Genomic DNA, 24884 nt, shown 5'->3' on the forward strand with positions numbered 1-24884 from the left:
ACAGGGACAGCCAATGGACATCTTGTTTGCTCTATTGATTTCTTTTTTTAACTGACCTTTGTGCAGGAATGGGAGTTAGTAATCTTTTTAAGTATCTGTGAACAGGTACAGAATCAGGAGGGGGAGTGGGAATGGCCCAAGCTAATTTATATCCACTGAGTCAGCTTCATTTCATGCCTTCTCTAATAAAGAAGGCAGTTTGTCATAGACAAGTAGTTTATAGTGCTGTGGCTGCTAAGTTGGGCTAAGTTTCCAGAAGCGTATTATTGTCATTGCAGGCTAAACTGCAGAATGCCAATTTGGGCATTAGTATTTTTAAATAGAATTTATGCATTTTGACATTAACTTCAAGATGAAAGCTTCAGGCAAAACTTCTGGCATTTATTTTTACATTTTTCAGCACATTAATAAGACTGTCTTTTTATCTGATATGAGGCAAGTCAAATCTGCATGTTTACCACTTAGAGATCACACAATGCTAGTGGCTAACTGCACTTACCCAGCGAGAGGATGGAAAATATTTTTACTTTGAAAATAGTCTTCTAGTGCCATTAAATCACAGTAAATCATTCTGACAGTTAAGTATTATAATTGTCACCAGATAACATTGGAAATTTTCCCCAGCTGCCTAGGGCAATTGGACCTAATGATAGTTTTCTAATGAATGCAGGCAATTGTGGATACAGTGGACAACCTGCTCAGGCCTGAAGCTCTGGAGTCCTGGAAGGACATGAATTCTTCAGAACAAGCCCATGCAGCCACAATGCTACTTGATACGTTAGAAGAAGGGGCTTTTGTCTTGGCTGATAATCTCTTAGAACCAACTAGAGTCTCAATGCCCACAGAAAATATCGGTAAGTAAATTTCTTTTCAAGCATAAGTTAGTCTTACACATTGCTTTATGCAAAGTCAGGAAAAATACTCCAGAGAGCGACATAATCTTTGAAAGTGGAGCTGCGTAACATTTGGTGGAAAGGTAAATGATCCTAAGCGGGTGAGACACACTTCTCTTGTTTAGCTCTTCAAAATTAGCATTCTTCTTTAGTGTCATTAATACAGTATAAAATGGAAAGTGGTTGATGTTGCAAAGTTGATTTACTACTGAAAAATCGTTAAGCAGAATGTATGGATATGAAGAGTGCTTAAATGGCAGAGTATGGATTTTTTGAGTTAACTGCTTTCTGTAGAGCTTCAGAAATGCTTTCCTGTTATATATAAACTGTTCCTAATGAATTTAAATTACTTTTTTGCAACGTACTCTGCCAGTTAGATATTTTAGGCACTCAGAACATAGGCCAAATGTTTATATTAAACATGACTGCCTTCAGGTAAAAATGTGTTCAGTGAACTACATCTCCCATAATGCAGAATAGCTATGCTCCAGAGACTGCAAAATAGCTGAAGATAGTTGGAGCATAATTTGGAATTTAAGTGGTGACAGAGAAATGAAGGAGTTTGGTATTAGAGATGTGCAGATACTGGTACGCAGGATGTGTTAAAGCAAAAATCATTGCTATGCATAAAATTAAAATTCCTTCATCCTATTACAGAGATTAATGTAGTCTCAGTGAGGCACAAGGAAGCTGAACGTCTGCTAATTTGAGGGGTACTGAGATGGAGACTTGGAATAGACTGCAGAAATGAGACTTTTCACGTTTCAATGTCTGCATATTTGTAACTGTCGAAGATGATTCTGCCTAGTTTTTAATTTGAGTAGACAGGTACTGGGAAAGGATGGGGAAAGGTGTTACAGTCCGTTATCAAAGTAACTGCACCAGTTGTTTCTGAAAGAATGTGGGTAGAGTCACAGAAATCTCTCTCGGGATGTTCACGAGCAGTTCCATGGAGCTCAGTAGACTTGTCTGAGTATCACTTCTTGTGATAAGCTGTCTTGAAGTCATAGTAACACATTACTGATGCCATGCAAGACTGAATTCCCAGCACACATACATATGTGTGGCTTAGAGAAAGAAATAATTCCCTAATATCATACATTTTGTCCATCTGTAGTAGAGACCTATAGTTAAACCAGTTTAATCTAATGCAGATATTTGTCAACAAATTGACCACTCTGACTTGTATGATTTTACATATCCAAGGGAATCCAGCTTTTGGTGGTAATCTCATGAAAGCTTCCCAATATACAATGTATTAGAAAGTTAATAGTTGAAGTAAGGCTGAGTGGCATCTAAGTTTTCAATTTAAATATTTTTTTAGAAGTACCAAACAGTGGTTTTCTGTAAACCTTTATACCTTCCATAACCAATAAACTTTTTCAGATTTAGGAAAAAAGATAGAATTTTTTTTAGATACAAATACTTATTTAGCTAAACACATGGCGTAAGTATACATAGGTGTTCGTTTGCTGACTGTTTTAAAACTTTATATCTAAACCAATATTCAAAGTTTTAATTTTTTTAGCAGAGAATCCTATGTAGACATTAGAAGCTTCAAAATTAACATTTCTCTGCAACGTGTATGTGTGATACTCTTAAGCGAATGTTTTGGGGGCCCACATAAAAACAAAGTTTAGTGTCATGTTATCACTATTAAAATGGTTTTATTTTAGTAGCGTGCACTGGATTTAGTTAAAGAAACTAACTGTGCTTGCAGCATGTGGTACAGATCTGTCTTTACAGTGGCAAATTAGGACAGCAGTGTGAGAAAACTGAATAAAGAGTGGGGGAAATATTGTCATCTGTCATACTGCAATCTGGCCAAGAGACTTTCTGTGCAGCCTCCATTTTTACCACTTTTTTTTCTTTTTTTCCCTTTCCTCGGGTCTGCCTAGTTTTGGATGTTGCAGTGCTCATTACAGAGGGCCAGGTGCAGGACTTGAAATTTCCTCAGGGCAGCAAAGGAGGGAACTCTATTCAGCTCTCTGCAAGCACCGTGAAACAGAACAGCAGGAACGGTGAGTCTTGGGCATGGAATACTGAAACTCCATTAACTTTTATAAAACCTACGTTACCTCCCCTAGTTAAAATATCAAAACAAAACACAACAAAACTTTGTGGCTTTTTCTCAAACATCATGGGTACCTGGTTGCTTTTCTTTAAATCTGTAGCCTGAAAATGTCTCTCTGTTTGCTGCTGCTTTATTGTCAGTTCATTAGAGTACAGCTTGCTGTCTTTCTGTGGACTTCTGTGGCATGATGATGGGATTTTTTTTTCTTTTGTAGGATTAGCAAAGCTGGTTTTCATCATTTACAAAAGTTTAGGGCGTTTTCTCAGCACAGAAAATGCAACTATAAAGTTAGGCAGCGACTTTGTTGGGCGGAATAGCACGATCGCAGTGAACTCCCACGTCATTGCAGCCTCTATCAACAAGGAGTCTAGCCGGGTGTACCTGACTGATCCTGTGCATTTTACACTGGAACACATTGATGTGAGTTATGCTAATGAATTAATGGGAAGGTCATAAAATCAGCAAGAGAGAAAAGCAGTGCAGAAAAATAACGTTTTTTCCATTTGAATTTTAAATGTTGGACTAGGTCAGAGACACAAGCTTAGTTAAGTCTATGAACATAAAATTAAATGAGCCTGGTTCAGTGATTATTAGAACTTAAGTGTATTCTTAATGAAAGCTAATTCAGTAATCAACATGAAAATGTAAATGACTAATTTGTTTCTAACTGAAAATTAACTCTTACCTTAGTAGCAGGGTAGAAAATAGCTGTTAAGATTCGTGATGGTCTGATGTGACAAGTTTTAATGACACTTTTAACTTCTTGTATTAATATCGGACCAAGTCCTGGAAACCTGTGCAAATTGTTTAAATACTTTTATTTGGTGAAGAATAAAGTATTGTATTTTGGTTTGTTATTTATGTTTTCTTCACAGTAATTTATTTGATGTGTTTATTTGCTCACTAGTTTGGTCTTTTCTGTTTTCATGACTCACACGGGGACAGTAAATAATACCTACCATGATAAAGAAAATACAGTTGGATTTTCCTCTCGTTTTGCCTCTTTTTATAATCTGTTTCGACTTTTTTTCATTGAGGAATGAACTTTTTCCTGATATCTGTTCACATGACTTTGGCTTGACCAAAGGTGAGAGTCAAAGGAAAAAGATCATATTACCAAATTCTCAATTGCAGGAAAAATGTCTTCAGAATAAATTCGCAGTATTACTTCTGCAGAAAGCAAAGATAGCTATAATGTACCATCAGTGCATAAAATTGTAAGATGGAAATCGTAATTGTTTAAAATTGGGTCTACAATAATTGAGACTACACTTTAGAGTGTTTCGGACTATAAAGTCCCTTTTAAACTAGATGTCTTCCTTGTATAACATAGTCCACAATTTTGCTGATGAAAAACTTATTGTCCGAAACATGCAAAGTTTAATCTAAATTACCCTTTACACATATTAAACAATTGTTATTGCCATCTTAGTGTGTAAAATCCTCATTTTATGTTATCCTTTTATCTCCCAGCCTGACAATTATTTCAATGCAAATTGTTCCTTCTGGAACTACTCAGAGAGGACTATGATGGGATACTGGTCAACTCAAGGCTGCAAACTTGTTGACACAAATAGAACTCATACAACGTGTGCTTGCAGTCACCTAACCAACTTTGCAATTCTTATGGCTCATCGGGAAATTGTGGTAGGTAATGATGTTACTAGCCATTAGCAGGGAACAGACTTTTAAAGGCTGAGCTTTAAATTTTTAGCAAGATTCAAAGTTGCAGAAGTTTCTTAAGTATTTCTAGCTTCTACCCACTCTTTCCAAAGCAATTTGCTTTCTGTAGCGCTTTTTTTCCTCACCCATAAAGTTAACGAGCAAAATAACAGGAAAGAAAAACAAGGAAGGACAAGAGATTCCCTCGTCATATTTTAGTTACTGACCACCTTACAACTGTTTTACAGACTTCCCCTCAGTACAGCTGGAGAGTATCTGTAGACGCAGCTGTGCAGGCTGTTCCCTGGAATCTCAAGTGCCAGCTCTCCTTAGAGCAGGAAGGTCAGCCCTTTACTGAATGACAGGGGGGCCCAGAACATGCAGTATTTGCAAGGATATGGGGCCTCTCATAAAACCATTGTATTCAGAAAGGTCCCTGGAAAGATAACCAAGATGACGAAAGTGATTCTGTCACAAATGAAGCAGGGAACTTTCTTTAGCTAAATGTGAGATTATAGCTGGAATTAACACATGTAACATAGTCTGCATTTTATCTTAATTGTTGTGTAAATCATTGCTTTCTTCTGTGCTGTGGACCTCTGTAGTAAGGAACGTGTACTCTTACAGCATGTCCCAGGGAAAGCTCTCCTCTTTCTTAGCATCAGAGCCTAGTGGCACTTTCAAAGTGTTATGTTTCTCTACTTGTTCTTGTCTGACGAGTTTATAGCAAGCTGTAGGAAAAGTAAAAATGCTATCTGATCTGGCTAAAATAGTTACATTTTCCTCTCAGACCTGCTCATCTTCTCCTTACCCTAATCTTGCTCTTCTGGAAAGGTGATCTGAGACTGAGAAACTACTGAGTACATTTTGTCCATCTCATGTAATGAACAAGTAACTTTCCTGGATGCTATTAGTGAAAATAGGTTTTTGTTTATACTCATAAAGAGTCATATTAATTTTCTCCATTCTTGGTTATTTCTAGTACAAAGATGGAGTGCACGAATTGCTCCTCACTGTCATCACCTGGGTGGGAATTGTCATCTCTCTTGTTTGCCTGGCCATCTGCATCTTCACATTCTGTTTTTTCCGTGGCCTGCAAAGTGATCGTAACACTATTCACAAGAACCTTTGTATCAACCTATTCATTGCTGAGTTCATTTTCCTAATAGGCATCGATAAGACAGAGTACAAGGTAAGTTTTCTCTGTGTGTACTGATCTTGTTCTCTGAAATGACTGTTTGAAATGGATTTGAATTAAAACATGACAACACCGCCAAGCTTTCAGCTTTCTGACACAGCAAGGCTGAAATAAAAGCTCAGTGTGAAAGTACGACAGCCATGTTCCTAAATAGTATTTTCATCCATCAGAAATATCGCTGTGGCTTCAATTTCCCACTTACTGCAATATTTTTCATTTTCAGTTGAGAAACATCAGCTATTAATGAAGCAGGTGTTAAACTTTTGAAAGAGGAGATTAAATGTTGATGTACTAGGAACTTTTTTTTTTTTGTTACATTCATGTGTCCGAACAGCTATTCACTACTTTTTTGTATGTAGATATATATTAGTACAAAGCCTTGTCTATATATTTATACATTTTTTACACTGCACCTGCATGCAGGATTTTTGGCAGTATTGGAGAAATTATATCTGGAGATTCATTAGGATGAAATCTAATAATCAGTAAAGTTTCATCCAGAACTCAGCCAAAGGGGGGAAGATTCAGACTGATTTCTATTATGACAGTAGAAGCCGCCAAATTAGAGGAAGTAAAAATGGCTTCATGGCTACTTCATAATTTTAAATAAGCAGTATTTCACTGTGCATCTAGAACCAACTGTTCATGTCTCAGATTATCTAAACTGTAAGTCCTAAATCCGTATCAGTTTCAAAATTAATGTGTATAAAATTAAAAAGTCCGCTCTGCAATCGAAGAGTGGAGGGTGAGGGAGAAGTCTCCTTATCTTCGTTGACACACTTTAGCTAATTTACTTTCTGTAACTACTGAGCACACATTAGTATTTTCAAATATTAAATGTATGTTTTCAGGTAGGGAAAATGCTCCTGAATTTGTGAAAGATCTGTCACAGAAGTATGTGCTGTTCTATAACTTACTGTTTAATTGGAGATGAAACAATGTGAAAATTTTGTGGTTTATACTTCTGTTTTTCTTTTTCTTTGCAGATTGCATGTCCAATATTTGCAGGTCTGTTACACTTTTTCTTCCTGGCAGCCTTTGCCTGGATGTGTCTAGAAGGAGTGCAGCTTTATCTAATGTTAGTAGAAGTATTTGAAAGTGAATATTCTAGGAAGAAGTATTATTATGTTGCTGGCTACCTCTTCCCTGCTACAGTCGTTGGTGTTTCAGCAGCTATTGACTATAAGAGCTACGGAACAGAGAAAGCGTAAGTAATTGCAAGTGACCTGAGTGTTTTTCAAGTGAATAATTTTTTAAAGCCTATTAGCTGTCAGAGGGTCTCTGACAGACTAAAATACCATCTGAAAGCTTTATTGGTAAGAGAATGGCAATGCTGTGCACAAATTACAATCAAGTCTTTTGTAATTCTCTAGGTTCAGAGGATTTGTACTCTAGAGAGACTGATTCTAAATTATGGTCTTTCTTTTAACACAAAAGATTGACCTGAAACAAATTGAAAAAGTAAATAACTTTTTGGCCTCAAATGTATATTAAGTAAAATTTTTCAACTTAAAGTCTCTGACAGGCCTAACCACCCAGTTTTAAGCTGATGCTTCATTAGATCTCTTTGTTCAACTGCCCCTCTAGCTAGCTCTCGTCCTGAATTATGACAGTACAATATTTCAGCCCGTATGTTTCACTTTTATAACATTTTATCAGGCAAGTAGAGCAGGATTAAAATTAGCCACTGCCTTTTATTTACAAAAATATGGATATATATAGAAAGTGACAGAAGGTAGACAGAAAATATTTCTGAGGATTTGAGTTGCTGTAGGCATGAATTTGCCTTCTGATAGTGTTTACTTTGTCCTCTGATGAAATTAGTTACAGACTGGGAAGATACTGTTGACTACAAGAAAGCTGCTTGATTTTGCTACTGATGAAAGACAAATAAGAGCAATTCAGCAGGGAACTGAGCTGTATGAAAAATGTATCGCTAAGTCAGCCCTGATAGGTTTACACGTCATCTACTCTGTTATCATATGTATACTTTCTATACTGTTCAACTCCCATTTGTGGCATATTATTTATACCATATTGTTTTTCAGTAAAATATGTTACTTTCTGTCTTATTCCTCAGGAGTAAGCACTTTGCGTATGGTACAAACTTAAAAGCAGATTTTGAAGATTACATGGAAAATGAGAAATAACTTACTGATGTTAAATTTCGTTGTCCATAATAGCACCTGTAACCAAAACTTTTGACTGAAAGGAGAGCGAGTTCCTTTTGGTTTTGCTTCTTATATGTTAGCTATTCCTGATGATGTAGTTTTAAGTTCAATAATGGTATTAAACAGGACTCATCAGAAGAGTATCAGGTTAGGAAAAATTGTCCATAGACTACGTGGTGGTGTGCAATGTTTATCATTGTTTACTGGCAAAATGTTAGCTTAAGAAGTATTTCTGCACTTTCGTTTTCTTGGACTGAGGTACTAATGCAGTTTTTCACTTTTGATTCTCCTTTTTTCCACAATAGTTGCTGGCTTCATGTAGATAACTATTTTATTTGGAGTTTCATTGGACCTGTTACCTTTATTATTCTGGTAAGAATTTTTATTTTAACTTTCCTTTTAGGTTGCCTCACAGCAAAGTTAAAAAGATTGAATAACATCAGTCAGTACCATCCTTATTCACAAGACATTTCATGAAAAAGCTTATAAACAATTTGTAATGTGACCAGTGGTCATATAAATGTTGAGAAATCTTTAAAGAGTGCTGACCAAATGGTTAATTGTCAGAGCTGTGGTGGCGCTTGAGCGTAGCCATTTTTATCTAATGGCTTTAAACACTGAAGGTCATATTGACATGTGTAGTCATATGAAAAATCAATGAAGTACTAAACACATTTTTTTTTCATGGAACCATTATTATTGCTTTCAATTGAGTCACTATTGTACGTGTTCCAGAATTTAACTGCTAATTATCCAACATAATTATCTCAAAAGGGTGTTCTAACACACTGAATAATTAAATAGATCTTATATTTCATTATACTTACACAGTATTTGCATACGTATTTGCATATGCCTGTGCACGTTTTCCATGACTACTTCTATGTGTATTTATGTTACATGTAATGTATGTCATAAATTCGTCTATTTTAGTATAAATAACAAAATATTATGCAATCAGTAAAAAGTATTGCAGTCATTTGAGTGCAGTCATATGCATGCACACCCATATGTACATCCATAGCTGTGTGCCCCGTAGTCCGTTTAAAATGAGATGTTGTGTTCATACCTCAGTTATCCATTCCCTGAGCGCTTTCAAGTAAAAAAAATCACATAGTCATCTGCCAACCCAGGGAAAATGGCTCCCTGTTACTTCAGACTAGTAATACCAACACTGCCGAACATAGGTTTTGGGAAGGAAAGTGAATGCAAGACGTGCATTTTGACTCACCTTTCTTTCCTCTGCTAGTTCAGTATCTTTAAAGCCTGGCTGTACTTTGGAAATATTCTAGAAGGCTGTGCTGGGACATAGCCTGTTTACACAGAGTTTTTCTCATAACTGCTGATAGTTTGGAAATATTAATTCATTTTTCATGCTTTTGAAGGTCCAAATAGCTACCTGTTCCTCTGTGTTTATGCCGTACTAGAGTTGTGAACTGTTAACAGAAATTTGGTTCCCTTGAATTCCCAAATTCAGGAATTGTATTTTGCCATTATTATTTTTTTCAGCCTGAAGCACATGCATCAGGCATAATTTTGAAATTTCTGACTTCTGTAGATCTAAGATCTAATGTATAGGTGTACTGTTATAACACTTCTTGTAGTTCATAGTTTACGTTACTTCTCCGTATAAAAATAGATACTTTGATGATGGAACTCTCTATAGAAAATGTACCCAGCCAGTCTTTTGTAGGTACTTCATACATTCCTCATATCTTCAGTATTGAAATAAGCTTATGTATTTAGGTGGGGTTTAGTCTGTTTATGTCAAAAACTGTTTCAGTCCTTGAACAGTCACTTAAGAAAAGATAGCTGTGCCATGTTCATTGTTGTTTGAGTTCATTGGCATATTTTCTAAGAAAGAGCCACAGATGCCAAAACTCACGTGTGTATGAATTGAATTATAAAAATTACAGTGTTTGTAAGATTTAAACTATAGACCATAATAATTGTACTGAGTTTGTTCTAAATACATTTAAATTAAATAAAGTTTCACAGAATCATAGAATAGTTAGGGTTGGAAAGGACCTTAAGATCATCTAGTTCCAACCCCCCTGCCATGGGCAGGGACATCTCAACCTAAACCATACCACCCAAGGCTTCGTCCAACCTGGCCTACCTACAATTACAATTACAATTGAAAGATGTTCTTAGTATTTTCAATATGGTAGACAGTATTTTTCAAAACAGAGTTGTTTCTTGTAGTTGTTATGATCATTACTAGAAATTTGTTCTAAGTTTCATGCCACAGTAGTTCAGTTACCTCGAGTCTGATTGTGTGGTGATAATTTTGCTTTTTGTGTCTAGCTTTTTATTTTATTGTTACTGGGAGTATTTTGATAAGTCACCTCTATTTCTCTCCCTTGCTTTAAAATAACTTTTCACATGGGAAGCGTTGGGCTTTGCTGAAGGCTTTTTCACTTCCTCATAACCAGGTCAGAGTGAGAATAGAGGTGAAGGACATTTAATCATATTGACCATGTACAGACATAGTTCACTATTATTTACTGGCCATGACATTATTATCCTCCAGCAAATCATTTAGGCTGAGACGCAAAAGGCCTTTGGGAGCAGTATTCCCAACTTCAAAAATATGAAACAGCAGGTAGCAATCACAGCACAGTTCCTGGGAGTAATTCTTCTCTAGCAATTGCTTTGCCCTCTAATCGTCCCAGCTGAGAAAGCAAGAGAGACTGGAGAAAGAAGTGTGAGAAGTATAATGGCTGAAAAATAATATGTCATGTGCAGTGTAACTGAAGAACCATATTTGTAGTGTAGCTTACTTAGTGTCAGTAGCATGTGAGAATTTTACCTTGGTAAGCTTTTAAACGTGTTCATCAAATCACTTCTATGATTCTCAGTTTAATAGTACTGTCAATGCACATAAACTCCATTTTGACAGTATTGCTTACTAGTTTAATTTACATTTTCTCTGCATTTATAAGCATTTGCTCTTGTATCTGTATACAGGTTTCCTCAAAATGAGGATGGGAAATACAAGGGGAAAGTATGAAGTTCCTCTGTACATCTCTTAAGGAACTTTCTACTTCACTATTTCCATAGCCTGTCGTGCCTCTGGGCACCAGGGTTATTATATCTATGAGAAAAGAGCATGTAAGTAATGAGCAGTGGGAAACCATTAGTATGCCTGAAATGGTTTAATGAAAGCTTGGATCATGATACGTCAGGAGCTGTTCTTATCATTTGGACAGCTCCATCTGCATCTTTAATAATTAATTCAGTTCAGTAGGAGTTCAGTGTGCACACTCATTTAGAAGCCTTCAGAGAGCACCTCTCTCCCTGCCAGTCCCAGAGAGAAATAGGCTTCTGCATGGCTAAGAGCAAAGATCTGGAGATACAAGAACAGTTTTAGAGCTGCATTTGCCAGGTAACAAAAGCTCTGGGGAGTTCAAAAAGGGTCAGAACATGTGCAGTTCAGCTAGGTTACTTCAGAGTGGTGTTTCTGTTCTTCTGTCTTATCATATCCATGTCAGCACTGCAGGCTGTGTGGAATGAATTTTAAGCTGCTAAGCTCAGGCGGACGTGATTCAATTGAGCAGGTTCATGGCTATAAAACAAACAGTGCACTCCTGTAATCTGTGGTCAGAAAAGCCCAAGTATTTTGACTTCTATGTAGATCCATTTTCATTCATCTCCAAGGAATGGGTGATGTTGGTTTGAATTTAATTCAGCCAAAACCACTGGAGTTTCCTTCTTGCAGATGGAGCCAATAGATGAGGCTACCGGAGGTTATTTAAGCAAAAATTCCTAGGATGTCCTGTTCCATTAACATAGGAATTAACATTTTTCACTCAGGTTGGGGCATTACTTTAGCAGTCAGTGCATGTGGACATACAGATGTACACATAATCCAGCTCTGCATATGAAAATGGACTGTATCTGTGAGTTTATGTATGGTAAATAATGCACACATATCTTTCTGTAGTAGACACTTGATAAATGGTATTTATCTGTTCTTCACAGGGGGAAATTTATCATAATTATTGCAAAATCTAGCTTTATTTGGCTACTAATTCATTGTACCTGCAACTAATTTGAATCCATTAGTCTTCTGTGCAGGTTATTACATCCACTGTATTAAAAAGTTAATTTGACTTGAAGTCAGTCCCACACAAAACTACATAGGTTTCAGGTGCCAGAAACACCAAATTCCTACTTGCATTATTTTTCATGTCCCATACCTTCTGATTTCCAAACCAGATATGGCCGTCTGTGTGCTGGCTATGAAAGAAGCATGGCCTTCCTGGCTGCTGCATTTGATCATTACCATAAAAAAATCTTCAAATTTTAGATGTTTTAAGTATTTACATTTTATTTAATAATATATACGCAGTTGCCTTTGCTTTGTTCTATCCAAATTACACTTGTCATTAAGAGACAAGCAGGAACTGGTATTTTAAAACGTGCTCTAATAACCTTCTTTACTTTTATATATATTTGTAAAATCAGAGTATAGATTAAATAAGTTCTGTATATAATCCAGTATCCTGTGTGTTATAGTGGATAATATATTTTAGAAATTACAGCAAAAACCTGATACATTTATGAAATCCCAAAAATCCAAGTTTTGTTTATCGTTATCAGCTAGTGTTTTAAGAGATGTCACATTATAGCTCCACCTACTGTAACTGCATGTTCTGTCACAGTATCACAACAGAATCTTCAGATCCAAAACTTACGAATTCCTACTTTTAGCCTTTGAAAGAGCAGTGGTCTGGTTTTCAGAAGTGTGGCATGAAAGAGATTTTTCTGACTTTAACAAAGGTATAATTTCTTGACTGTTTTAAGATGTGTGGAACACTGTTGGCTTGTGTGTGTGTTCACACAATGTATTTACATTTTCTATTACCATTGAAGGAGAGAGGTACTGCTCAGGTGCAGATTTTGGTTCACTTGGGATGCAGCCCAGTTGTCAGGATGAGGTCCAGCCAATCACTAACCTGTTATGTTATATGAAGCGATGAGAAAGTCACCATTGTCAGAGGCCCATGTATGCCTCTTACAAGTTTGCTTTAAAAATCTCATCTTGCCATTCATGTGGGCCTTTATGCGACCCTAAAGTACTGCATGTTTGTGGTGAACATTCCTCTTAAAGGAAGGTGTCCTATTCAGACTATATGTCAAGCTTGGAAAAACATTTATAGATTCATTTACTTAGATCAGTAACAGTTCAGTCCTCACACAGTCATGAAACAATTCAGGATGGAATTGATGTCAGGAGATCTGTGGTCAAAACAGGCTCAACTCTGAACTCAGACCAAGTTGCTCAGGGCTGGAACAGTTTTGCTTCTATAGAGTTGGTACAAATGAATGCAAAAACACCAAGTGTGTTTCCTTGTCCCCTCACGTATTTCTCACCAAGAAAAGTAATTCAACCATTACTTCTAAAAGCAGTTATTCTCCAACAAGTTCCCTTCCCTCACTGCTTAGTGCCTTGTGTAATAAAATGGCAGGATGCCCAAAAATCTTCCAATTCATGAGTTCTTCCAAAACAGTCAATTTCTAGATAAAAAGCAGTAAGGGAGCCAAAAGCGAATCTATAGAAAGGTTTGGTTACATTATTTGTAAGTGGGCAAAATAGGCTTTTTATAATGATATAATGTGTAACAGAGATGCCAGCATGTTTGAACAAGTAGCAAAACACGGTCTTTTAGCTGCTGAAACTGGAAACTAAGCAATATTTCACCGTGATGGAAAAACAGGTATCATATGCTCTGTTGTCATAGTTACTTTGTCTGCAAAGTACAATGTTTTGCTTTTTTTCTTTTCTTCTTGGAAGGACTTTTTCAGCTGCTGTAATACAGCATTATTATTTCTGTGGCTGCTTTTGGGGGTCTGTACCTATATTCATATTAAAGCATCTGTTAAGAAACTGCTGTGTAAAGTTATTCCCTAGGCCCGCAAGGACATATATACAGACAGAGATGAGTCTATACATAAAACCTGCTTAATATGCTGGAGCTTGGCTCAGGCTCTGGGGTAGGGCTGTGTCTGCTTGCAAGTCACCAAAGGAACTTCAGTATGTAAATACAAGCTTTTGTTTTTCGTATGTCAAACCAGCACTTCAGTCATACAAAGAAGCAGAGGATAAAAACCTCTCATTTCATAAGGCAGTCATTTATGGGCTAAGCCATATCTATAAGGTTTTGATCCAAGAATGATGTAGTTAGTACAATGCAGGATACTCCAGGGTAGCTACTTAGGCAAGGATTAATTTCCAGCTGTGCTGTAAATACTATTCTGAACTGGAGTGTGCACTCCCAGTTGCATAGGTTGCAGCCAAAGGTGATTTACATGTTAGGATTGGCATGGGACGTGTCTTAGCTTTTAATCTGTTTGTTTTCACAGAAAGTAAATTGACTTTATTCTAAGCAGGCTGGAGAAGTTCGTGTTATGTCAGCTACCAAAGTGTGCAAGAAACTTTTTCAAGTACAGAAGAATAAAGTTTGCCTACAAAGGCATGGAACTGAGGGCCAGATCATGCACAGAGTCCATGTCCTCTGTCTGGTGCAGAGGCCAGGGAGAGAAGCAACTTGTTTCCTCACCCAAGGAACTTATGCAGTGCAGTGGAAACATAGATAAGAGAAACAAAATGATCACAATGATATAATGAAGTGTTTCTCAAGTGGTTAGTCGTTGCCTATAAGAATCATAAAAAGTAATCGGCAGAGTTGTCAGATATTAACACTTCGATTACATTTTGCAGCAATGGAAATCAGGCTTAACCTATACCATGCACATACCCCCATTTAAAGGTTAAGTATTTTTTGTCAGTTCTTGAAACACAGAAATAAAGTATAAAAGCTTGGTTTTGTTATTTGTATCACATACAATTTTTGTATTAATCTCAAGGTACAGTTGTAAAAATGTTTTACTTTGAATAAGGACTATTGATGTCAAAGGTCTCCAAACACTGTTCTAGTGTTGAAAACTGCATTATAGGTAGTACTGTCCATCCTGATTTGGAGACAGCAACAGCAGTGTTAACTTAAATGCCCTTAGCAATAGGAATTATTTCTATAATACATACGTTTAGTAACAGCCTCTGATCAGAGCCTTTAAAATACTCATCTTTTTGAGGTTGTTAAGACCTGCTCTTTATTAGGAGTTGAGTGACATTTCTGACCGCTGTGGCACAGCTATAGAAACACATCTGATATGAACTGGTATCCCCAGTGTTACAAAAAGAACTTTGATGCTGTCTCAAACCAGAGGCTCCCCTTAATGAGGCTGGGCTTGATCATTCTCCATCAGTAACCAGTTGCAGATATATATGGGGTATTGTAAGAATGGGGTTATAATCTATCTAATTACATGTGTTACAAGGATGTCCAAGCATACTCTCCTATTTAATCTTGGCTGTCAGCTCAGCCACTTCTTGTGGACCATTGTACTAGTAGATAAAGATGTGTGTCTTCTCCTTGGAAGGACATAGCTCTTACTGTTTTCAAGCATACAATTTTATTTGAATTGTCTGCATGATATAGGACAGCACATACTAATTACTCAACATAACTGTATACCACTTTTCAGCCCGTATTCTGCAGGCATCCTTGTTTTTGGCTTACTGTATCTTTGTGTTTGGCTTACTTATGCTCTTCACATGCTTTGAAATCAATAGGAGAAAGGCACCTAGTATCTTTGATACCTGTGATTCTGTTTCACAATAGGAAAACTATAAAAAATTACCTTCGGTATCTTCCCCGTTGTTATCTATATGAATGACACAACAAGAATAAGACAGCATAGTCCTTTCCTTCAAGTCTCATGCAGTCTTGCTTTGACAGAATCCAGACTACAAAGGGAAAGAGGGCAATAGGAGGGTGCACCACCAGCTTATGTCTGTGGCACTGTTAAGTTTGATGTATTTGCTGCATCTTTGTGTTTCTTTTTTTCTTTCTTTTTCTTTAGTTACATTTAAGCTGTTTTCAAGAACCGAGTGGGATTTTTGAGAACAAAAGGGAATAAAAAAAAAGGAAAGGGAGAAACCAGCAGAGGCAAAAAACATTCCAGAAGCAGGATGGGGTAAAAAAATGACAACTAGTATAGTACAGTAAAGGGGTAAGCATAGTCCTCTTGGAGGTCAGTGAAATGGGGAACAGGGCCAGAGATGACAGGTGAATGTGAACAGGGGCCAAGCACAAGCTGGGAGACAGACCTGGACTGACAAAGACATTGGACATGAGATAAATATGGCGGTTCATCATGATGTGTTGAATTTGAAAGATTAAGTGACCTATAACTTTTTTTTCCCCTTATCCATATTTGCAGTCACTTTTTACAGACTGTGTGATATAGTTACACTGTTTCACTACATATTTGAAAATAAACTACGGGGGTTTTGTTTAGTCTGTAACATTATCATTATTCAGCCTATTACTTGAAGTAGTTTAATTTCATTCTTATCTGTTTTGACAGCTGAATCTTATCTTCCTGGTGATCACATTGTGCAAAATGGTGAAGCACTCAAACACTTTGAAACCAGACTCTAGCAGGTTGGAAAACATTAAGTAAGTGCTTTGTGTTCAAGTATGAGAACTATGATTATTTTCTGATTGCTGAACTGATTGAAAGCTACTCTCCATTAGGAGCACATGCCATTGTCTCCCAGCAACTGCAGATGTCAATTAGAAGCAAACAGAGCCAATCCTTCTTTCGTCACATTGTTGCTGTAATGTCACAAACGCCGGTCAAAATTAGATAATTTCGGCCTGGAACTAGTGCCAAGAAACTATTTCACGGAAATGCCACAGCACTGTAGTAATTCCATTTGCATTTAAAACGCAGATCTAAAATGATGTTCCTGTTTGCATGGCTGATATGATTATATTAAGTTTGTTTTGTTAAATGACTTTTTGATTTAGGGATTCTGAGCAGTTTCTACTCGTAATCCTGTTCTCCCAAGAGAATTGACTCTATTATTATTGTTAACTTGAAGATTATCTGCTGTTTTCATGCTAATTTGACAAATGTTTACTTTATCATGGTGCTGCACTTCAGTATCCCTTTTGCAGAGTAATGTTAAGTGTTACACAATTGACAAGGCTTTGACAGCTCTTGCTTCTTTAGATAGTCTTTTACTGTATTCTGTATAGCTATATGTTGTACTGAAGGTTTTTGTTATCAACACTGAAGGGATGATGCAACTTTCTAACACTGAGGGTTGGATGTGGAAGGGTCTTACAGATTTGCTCTGAATGTTGAAAATGGCGAAGGGAGATTTTGCAGTAAGGCTATAACATTGTGAACTAGATGTTCTAGCTAGGTCAGTATCAGCTTCATTGCATGTTGCATGATGAGAGAGAGAGCTAATCTTTAGCATCTCTCTCTTTTCTTCCTTTTCCTCTTTCTGTCTTCTCATCCACACCAGTAATTACCGTGTTTGTGATGGCTACTATAATACGGACTTACCTGGGTAAGATAGAACCCTACATTAACAAATTTCTAGCATGATTTTTAACTTTACAAACTCGGTCAATATTGTGGATTTCCCTTAATTTTAATTAACTACTTTTGAGATACCTGATTTGCTAAAGAACTTTAAACTATTATATGCCTTTATAATTTTAAATTGCTTGCCTCTGCATTTTGAATTTTCTGATTTTGACTAATTTTTATAGACAATTAAAAATGCTCTTATTAATTTCTGTTTCAATTCTGTCTAATAATTTTGTTTCTCTTTTCTGCTTATAATGCTTTCTAGCTATGAAGATAATAAGCCATTTATCAAGTAAGATCATTAGTTAGATGTGGAATTCACTGACTAATTCCCTTTCCCTTTCATTCTGTGCCGTTCTCTACAATTCCTTTTCCTTAACCCGTTCATGATGGAATCTTTTTTAGACTATTTTGTAGAGCAATATCCATATTTTTGTCACATTTCAGCAGGGTTTCTTCATGCGGAAGTTAGATCATCTAGCTTCAGTTTAGCTGAGTTTATCGGCGCATTAAAGATTTGGGCTCTAGGCTTTTAATCTGCTGTTTAACCTTTGTGCATTTGTGTTACATTATTTGGTGTCATATGGCAGTTTAAAATCTATGGTGTGATTAGTGACTAAGCCAGATTTATCAATCTCTTTTCTAAAAGCAGATAAAGCAATGGAGTAGCTGGGGCTTACGCTATACTTCTGAATTTCAAAATAGTTTTAACATCCTGTGCAGTTCTTGAGAAAGAAAAAGGTCACATCTACTCTTGCTGTTTTCACTGGAGACTAAGAGTACTAAATGGAATTGTTCTTTCTTTAATAGATAAAAGGTTAAACCCAAGGAATTTTTACATTTGAATATGAACCTAGTAAAAGTCAACTGCAGGAACTGAAATGTTAATATTGGTTTTGGTGATACGCATTCTCATAAGTAATGTTACTAAAATTAATTTTCTTTTACAGATCCTGGGTCCTGGGTGCATTTGCTCTCCTGTGTCTCCTTGGCCTAACATGGTCATTTGGCCTGCTGTTTATCAATGAGGGCACTGTTGTGATGACATATCTCTTCACAGTATTTAATGCTTTCCAAGGAATGTTTATTTTCATCTTTCATTGTGCCCTTCAAAAGAAAGTAAGTTAATGAAAACACACATGCATGTTCTCTTAACTCCTTAAAAATACCACATATATTTCCTTAAAAACAGAGAAAAAAAAAAAAGCAGTGTTAAGAACTGGAGTATTCTGAAGTAGTTTGAGGAGGGGACTAAGATTCAAAAGCAATTCTTGCTGTATGTTCTTGTGGGGTTCCTGTAACTTCTCTATGGCCTGAGTGGGTTTAAAATAGATGCAGCATTTCCAACCTGGGCTTGAAAAGTTTTGAGGCTTTGGGAAGAAAATTACTATAGAAAATGTACTACTGCTTAACGCTGGTAATGTGGTATGTATTAGTCTGGACTTACAGCCAGAAGTCTTTATATGTGCACAAAACAAAACCTGTCTTAGCTGCAGCACTGCTAACAAAGGATCATTTATGGTATCAGCCTGTCTCAGCCTGGAAACTCTCTCAGATCAAGGCAGAGGACCTCTCCTGAGATCCCATTAAGCTGCCACATAAAGCTACGGGTGATAGGCAGGGATTGTACTATCAGTGCTTGTTCATTACAAAATTAAGTGAGATGTAAAAATTAATTTTATTGTGAACTTCAGCACACTGTAGAAAAAATGTAGTCATTAACACAAGACAACTGCTAACGGGGAGAGGTTCCCAAAGATGCCAGCATGACTACTTTTATTCAAGCGTTTGCTTCCCCCCACAATCAACAGCTTTGTGCTCTCAACTGGAAAAACTGGAATCCCCTGGCAAGAGCTTTCCCTCATAAGTGGGATGTGCTAAATTAGTTCTGCTCCCCTTTGCCCGATGGGAACAGAGGAGTCCAGAAGGAGCAGATCTGCTGGGGAGAGAGAAGGTTTGCAGGGGAGAGAGGAGAGGAGCAAACAGGAGAGAAGGAAGTGAAGGGCACAGCTGCATGGGATTCTCTTTGGGTTCCCTGCAACTCATCCCCAGACTGAGCGGGGATGCCTTAGAGGTGCTTTTCTGAAGGACAAAAGAAAAAAGCTTATAGCCTGTGTTAGAAGGTGTAGCAAATAAAAGTCACAAGAGTTGAGAGGAAGGGTAAATGTTAATCCCACCCCAAAAAAATTCACATAAAATGCAATACAAACTACATTTGGAAATAGCCAATTTGTGATATTTAGATTCTAAATATTTTTACCAGTTTTAGGCTGGAGACATAGCAATTATTAATTCCCATTATAATTAGCACACCAGAGACATAATTAACTGATATTTATAAAATGTTTTGAGACCACTGGATAAAGCATTGCTGTGCAAGTACAAAAATCACACTCTTGCGTGACTCAACTGAACCAGCTCTAACAGTATCAGCACCTCTAAATTTGATGTAGACAGTGGCATTCAGCCATGTTTTAGGAAAAGATCTTGTAGGCAGAGTTTTATCGAGATGAACATGGTATTCCTCTCATTTTGAGAGAATAAAAGCATACTTAGAGAGGAGATTGAGCGTAAGAGAAAAAAGAGATGAAAGAAAATGCAAACATTCTCAAAATACAAATAATTTCTAGATTAGGGTTTCATATAATGTTGCCCTTTCTACCACTTGTATTGGACTTGAAAATCAAAACCAGATTAATTTTTTATTTCTTTTTCCAGCTGTGCATTGTTTTTATAGTAAGTAGAATCAGCAAAAAGCAATATTAAGATACCAGTCAAGTGTGAAAAAGCATAACCTAGAGCAGTAAGGTTTATACCTGAAAGAATGTTAAAGCTGCCATTTAAGATTTTTAAGTTTCGATGCTTTTGACTGGGTATCATCCTATCCTCTGTCTGCATAGCTAATGTAGTCTTTTTATTCTGTTATTACTAGTTGGTCACTAAATTGAACTGTGAAATAGAATTGTGAAAGTGAAAACTATTATGTTTCCAGTTCTGACAAGATGATAGTGCTGTTGCTTCCATCGGTTTCCAACAAGCTATAATTTAGAAATAATGACAGCGGAATGTGCAGTACTGAGAGATAATGTACAGTCACTGCAATATAGGCATTAGGCAAAACCAGCCCTGGAGGGTGGTATTTGGGTAAAAATACAGTTTTGATTGCTATTGTTTCTACTTTGTAGTGGTTTGGACCTTTTAATATCCATTTGTGTTCAGGAATGGATTTTCTTAGGTGTTATACCATCTAGTGATGATACATACAGACATGGGTTTTACAGACTACAGGGTTAGAGATTATAATTCTGTGTCCGTGCACTTTTGTTTTAATTTCCCATGAGTCTTTTTTTGTATTGTTATAGATTGGGGTTCACTTAAAGTATGTACCGTATAGTTTTATAAAAATATGAGTTATTGTCCCTAGCTTGAAGTCAATTAAGGCACTAACTATTCAAATTTTCTTAAACCTTGTGGCCTGTAAAAACATCACAGTATGTATTCCATTAGTGAAATTCTTGTAATATTGGTAACAGCACATTGCACGTGTAAATCCACACTATTAATTTCTTGCATTTTCCCCTCTCTCCTTTCTATATACACGTAACTTTCTGTCCTGTATTTTCATAGGTCAAGCAGACTTTCCACATTAACTGAAAACCCACTTTTCCCAGAAACTTACGAGTCTCACTGATGCAGAGGAGACACTTAGGTTGCCAAGTATCTGGTGGAAGATTTATGAATTTAGACTTGAGCACCTTTCAAAATTTTATCCACTCTGTCCTTTCACTGTTGCTGTCATGCTGCCAAAATGTGTATTCACTTTCCTGTTACCTGAAAATAGTAGCTAGCATAGTAGCCGCAAAAATGACAAAGCTAAATTTTCCTGTAGGCCACTGGAAACAGAAGGTGAATAAATACAGGCAGAATACTAGAATCATTAATTAGTCTTGTTGCTTTGTCAGACAAAACTCTTATATACATAGGTTTAGTCACATTTCTAGGTTCGGCAAAGACCATAATGAGGATTTTATTTTTTGGCCCTGAAGGATTTCCCAAGCTTCATAGTTTAAAATTTGACTCTGGAAGTCTGATGGTGCCTCTATGAGCACAGCAGGCATTCTCCCTAAAGTGGGGTAGTGGCATTTGTGAGCTTTGTACAATCCCAAAGCTAGTGTGACCATATGAACTAGCAGCTGTTTTGAGTTACACATAGTAACTTTGTATGAAAATGACTGTATAGTCATTGCAGGTTTTGTGCACTTTCTCAGAACGGACAACATAATGGGCACTACCGAGCAGTATACAGGCTAGTTACCTCAGCCCTTTTTGCATGCTAGGATGGGAAAATAGGCTTTCTATGGTTTCTGCACCAAAAGCTCAAATAAAAAAGGACTATTTTCAGGCAGCATTCAGTTCTGGTAAACTGAACTATATTAATCTATAGTATGACAAAATAAAAATAATTCCATAAGTAACTCAGTCACAGGATGGTTTGACCTGGAAGGGACCTTAAAGATCATCCAGTTCCAACCCCCAACTGAGTAATGATTATTCAAGCACATCTAAATGAAATGCATATATACCTTGGAAATAATTTGTTCAGAAATCCTGGATAGTTGATAATGCTGCCACTAAATAGGGAAGAATACTTTATTTTGCTAATGGCCAGTAATTCAACAGACAAGAAATATCTTTTTGCTTGAAAAGTAAATAGTTTCTATGCAAGGTTTATGTGGTTTTGTCAGTGGAGATATTTCAGCCTATTTTTTGTGCTAAGTATTGCTTTTCCCTCTGTAGGTCCGTAAGGAATATGGCAAATGCTTCCGACATTCTTACTGCTGTGGTGGACTACCAACTGAGAGTCCCCACAGTTCAGTGAAGGCATCAACAACAAGAACTAGTGCCCGCTATTCCTCTGGCACTCAGGTAACAAAGACTTTGACAGCATCTCTTAATTAACCTTATTTTTAAAAAGCCGACTGAGATGTGTTCCAATCGGAAACACTAATTTTCTTCTCATTATTATCATTTAGATGGCAAATACATACTTCTGCATAGTAGAATTGATTTCTTTTTAAAATTTCCTTTTACTTTGGTCTAATTCAAACACCTTATTTTTCTTGTATATTAAGTGCTTCTTTATAGGAAGGTTTATACCGTTATGTTTCATCTAAATGAAATTTAATGAATCAGAGCTTTAATAATAACAGGAGGAGTTTTACTGTGTGCTAGAAGCATGGCTTGCTTCAGGCCAAAATAAACACAAATATTCTACATAATAGCACATAAGTAGGATAAAATCTTTTTGTAACTTACTATGCTTTTGTCTCACTGCTTTGTTAACAGAGTCGTATAAGGAGGATGTGGAATGACACTGTGAGAAAACAATCTGAATCGTCTTTTATCTCAGGTGACATCAACAGCACTTCAACACTTAATCAAGGTCAGTCACTGGGAACATTTCCGTTTTAGAAGCCTTAAATTTTATAAGATTTTATATTATTTAACACAGAATTGAAAATAATGTTTTGGAAAAAAAAATATTCTGCAACAAATGTTCTCTAAAAGCAGAGTTTTAAAGTCACCCACCAGCATATTTTAAAACTGTGTTCTCTCAACTGGCCGCCTGCTATAGAAGTTGAATTCCTCCATTTGTGAGAATATATTTAAATAAGTTTCATCTATAATTTAACTTAAAAGCAAGATCATAATTTTAAATCTTCCTAACCTTTATAGGTTAAATCTGAAACAGAAATATGAGTGCAGTAACATTTGAAATGCATATTTGACTATGATTTTTAGGTGCAGAAATTTTCCCAGTGAAATCTAATTGATATAATTTCTATGCAAGAGATGTCTGTAAAGCATTTATCTTTTCTATTTCAAAGAGCATCATATCTGTCACGTGGGGTAGAATCCAGATTTTCAGGCACAGAGAAACAAAACCTCCAAATTTCTCAGCTCAAATAGACTTTGAAATCTGTAACCTCATTCTCATGTCCAGTTAGGAGACAAGGGTATTAGTTGAGACAGAATACCGCTTCCTTCGTCCCATTCCCCTGTGTTTTTCTAAGGCAGTTAGAGCTAGCTATGGAGGGAAGACTGCTCTGTGCAAGCCAGGTTCAAAGCCTGTTCTTACACCCAAGTCCCTAGAAAGAACACATACCTCTGATCTTATTGCAACCAGTTTCTGCTTAACTGAGAAACTTTCAAACAGAAAATTCACCACTGCGAGGGCTGCTTGTAAAGCCCTCATCAACAACTACCAAATTTCTCTCCCTTTTTTTTATTTTTTCAAGATTTGGTAGCAAGGACATGTACTTAAGTCACATTCGTTTTGGAAATAAGAAATGTATTTTGTGAAAGAAAGCATTTCAGAAAGCATGATTCTATTTTTGCTATTTGGTGTATAGAATGTGGGTAAGATGTTTGTGTCTCACTGCTAACCCCCATCTGAATCTTGGTATGTTCCTCTAGCAAATCAAAATCGAGTAACTTCTCCTAAGTAGAATATGTATATTTTTCCTGCCTAAGAAAGAACTACATTCCTTTCTAGTGTCTTATTAAAATCCCATAAATACACTAGAGATAGAAGTCTGGGACTTCACCCTAATTGGATGTCTCCAAGTCTTGAGGTTTGCTCTAACCATGCTGCACCCTCTGTTAACTCAGAGTTAAACAGAGGTCTTGGAAGTCTCTTCCTCTTTTGGAGGTCCAGTCACATGTCACTGGAGATGTTCTGCCATGATCAGAAAAATTGATATCATCTTCATTCGGTTACAGTACTGTCACTGTCTCTGCGATACGTACATACAAGCATAGTTTAGTAATTAACTGCAAGTGTCTTTTTTCCTTAAAAATAAAAATCAAGGTTTTAAAATTGTCAAAAATTTTTTGATTGGAAAAAAGAAATTCTTTTAACCATAAATTACAGGTAATGATTCTGAGCAAGATTAAACATAGTATACACACACACAAAAAAATGAACTCAAGAAAAGTGTGTTTCAGCTAGTATTTCTAGTAATAAGTAAATTACAACTGGAAAAAAAGCTATGATAGAATCTTTTTAGTTGTTCACTGAGATGAACTTCCAAATAAGATAGCATAATCAGGCAATAATTCTCTGAATCTTAGAATTTTTCACTAATTTCTGCTGCTAAGTAGCTATAGTAGTACAAAAGCATTATATTTGGAATATATATTTTCCTTGACAAATAAAAATGCCCATACTATAAAAATATAGCTGGCTCTTCAGTTGTCCTTGGGTCTGTAATACACTGATCCTGATATACTGCTGTGCAATGCAATAGGAAAGAAAGTGGAATTTTACCTTAATTAAACGTTTAAAGTAAGTTCTAAATCACAGCATTTTGTGTGGGGTTTTCTTTTGTCATTATTCGAACCCATTTTTCTTCTAATAGCTAGAC

The 24884-nt window shown here is 36.5% G+C and overlaps 1 protein-coding gene across 15 annotated transcripts in view; it reads left to right on the forward strand.

The window, feature by feature from the left end:
• The window catches only part of ADGRL2 (adhesion G protein-coupled receptor L2), a 181909-nt gene that overhangs the window by 150687 nt on the left and 6338 nt on the right, over positions 1-24884 (forward strand). For 11 of the 15 annotated variants that reach the window (XM_065673669.1, XM_065673677.1, XM_065673676.1 and 8 more), the window contains 11 exons: positions 671-854; positions 2792-2914; positions 3182-3387; positions 4441-4614; positions 5612-5821; positions 6814-7034; positions 8304-8370; positions 16438-16529; positions 18408-18576; positions 22255-22383; positions 22804-22900. In XM_065673669.1, the coding sequence (XP_065529741.1) occupies positions 671-854; positions 2792-2914; positions 3182-3387; positions 4441-4614; positions 5612-5821; positions 6814-7034; positions 8304-8370; positions 16438-16529; positions 18408-18576; positions 22255-22383; positions 22804-22900 (1672 nt within the window). The remainder of the gene's footprint in view (positions 1-670; positions 855-2791; positions 2915-3181; positions 3388-4440; positions 4615-5611; positions 5822-6813; positions 7035-8303; positions 8371-16437; positions 16530-18407; positions 18577-22254; positions 22384-22803; positions 22901-24884) is intronic. The other 4 variants (XM_065673680.1, XM_065673681.1, XM_065673671.1 and 1 more) reach the window with 1 other exon arrangement.

Source organism: Lathamus discolor, chromosome 3, assembly GCF_037157495.1.
Source record: "Lathamus discolor isolate bLatDis1 chromosome 3, bLatDis1.hap1, whole genome shotgun sequence".
Classification (NCBI taxonomy): Eukaryota; Metazoa; Chordata; class Aves; order Psittaciformes; family Psittacidae; genus Lathamus; species Lathamus discolor.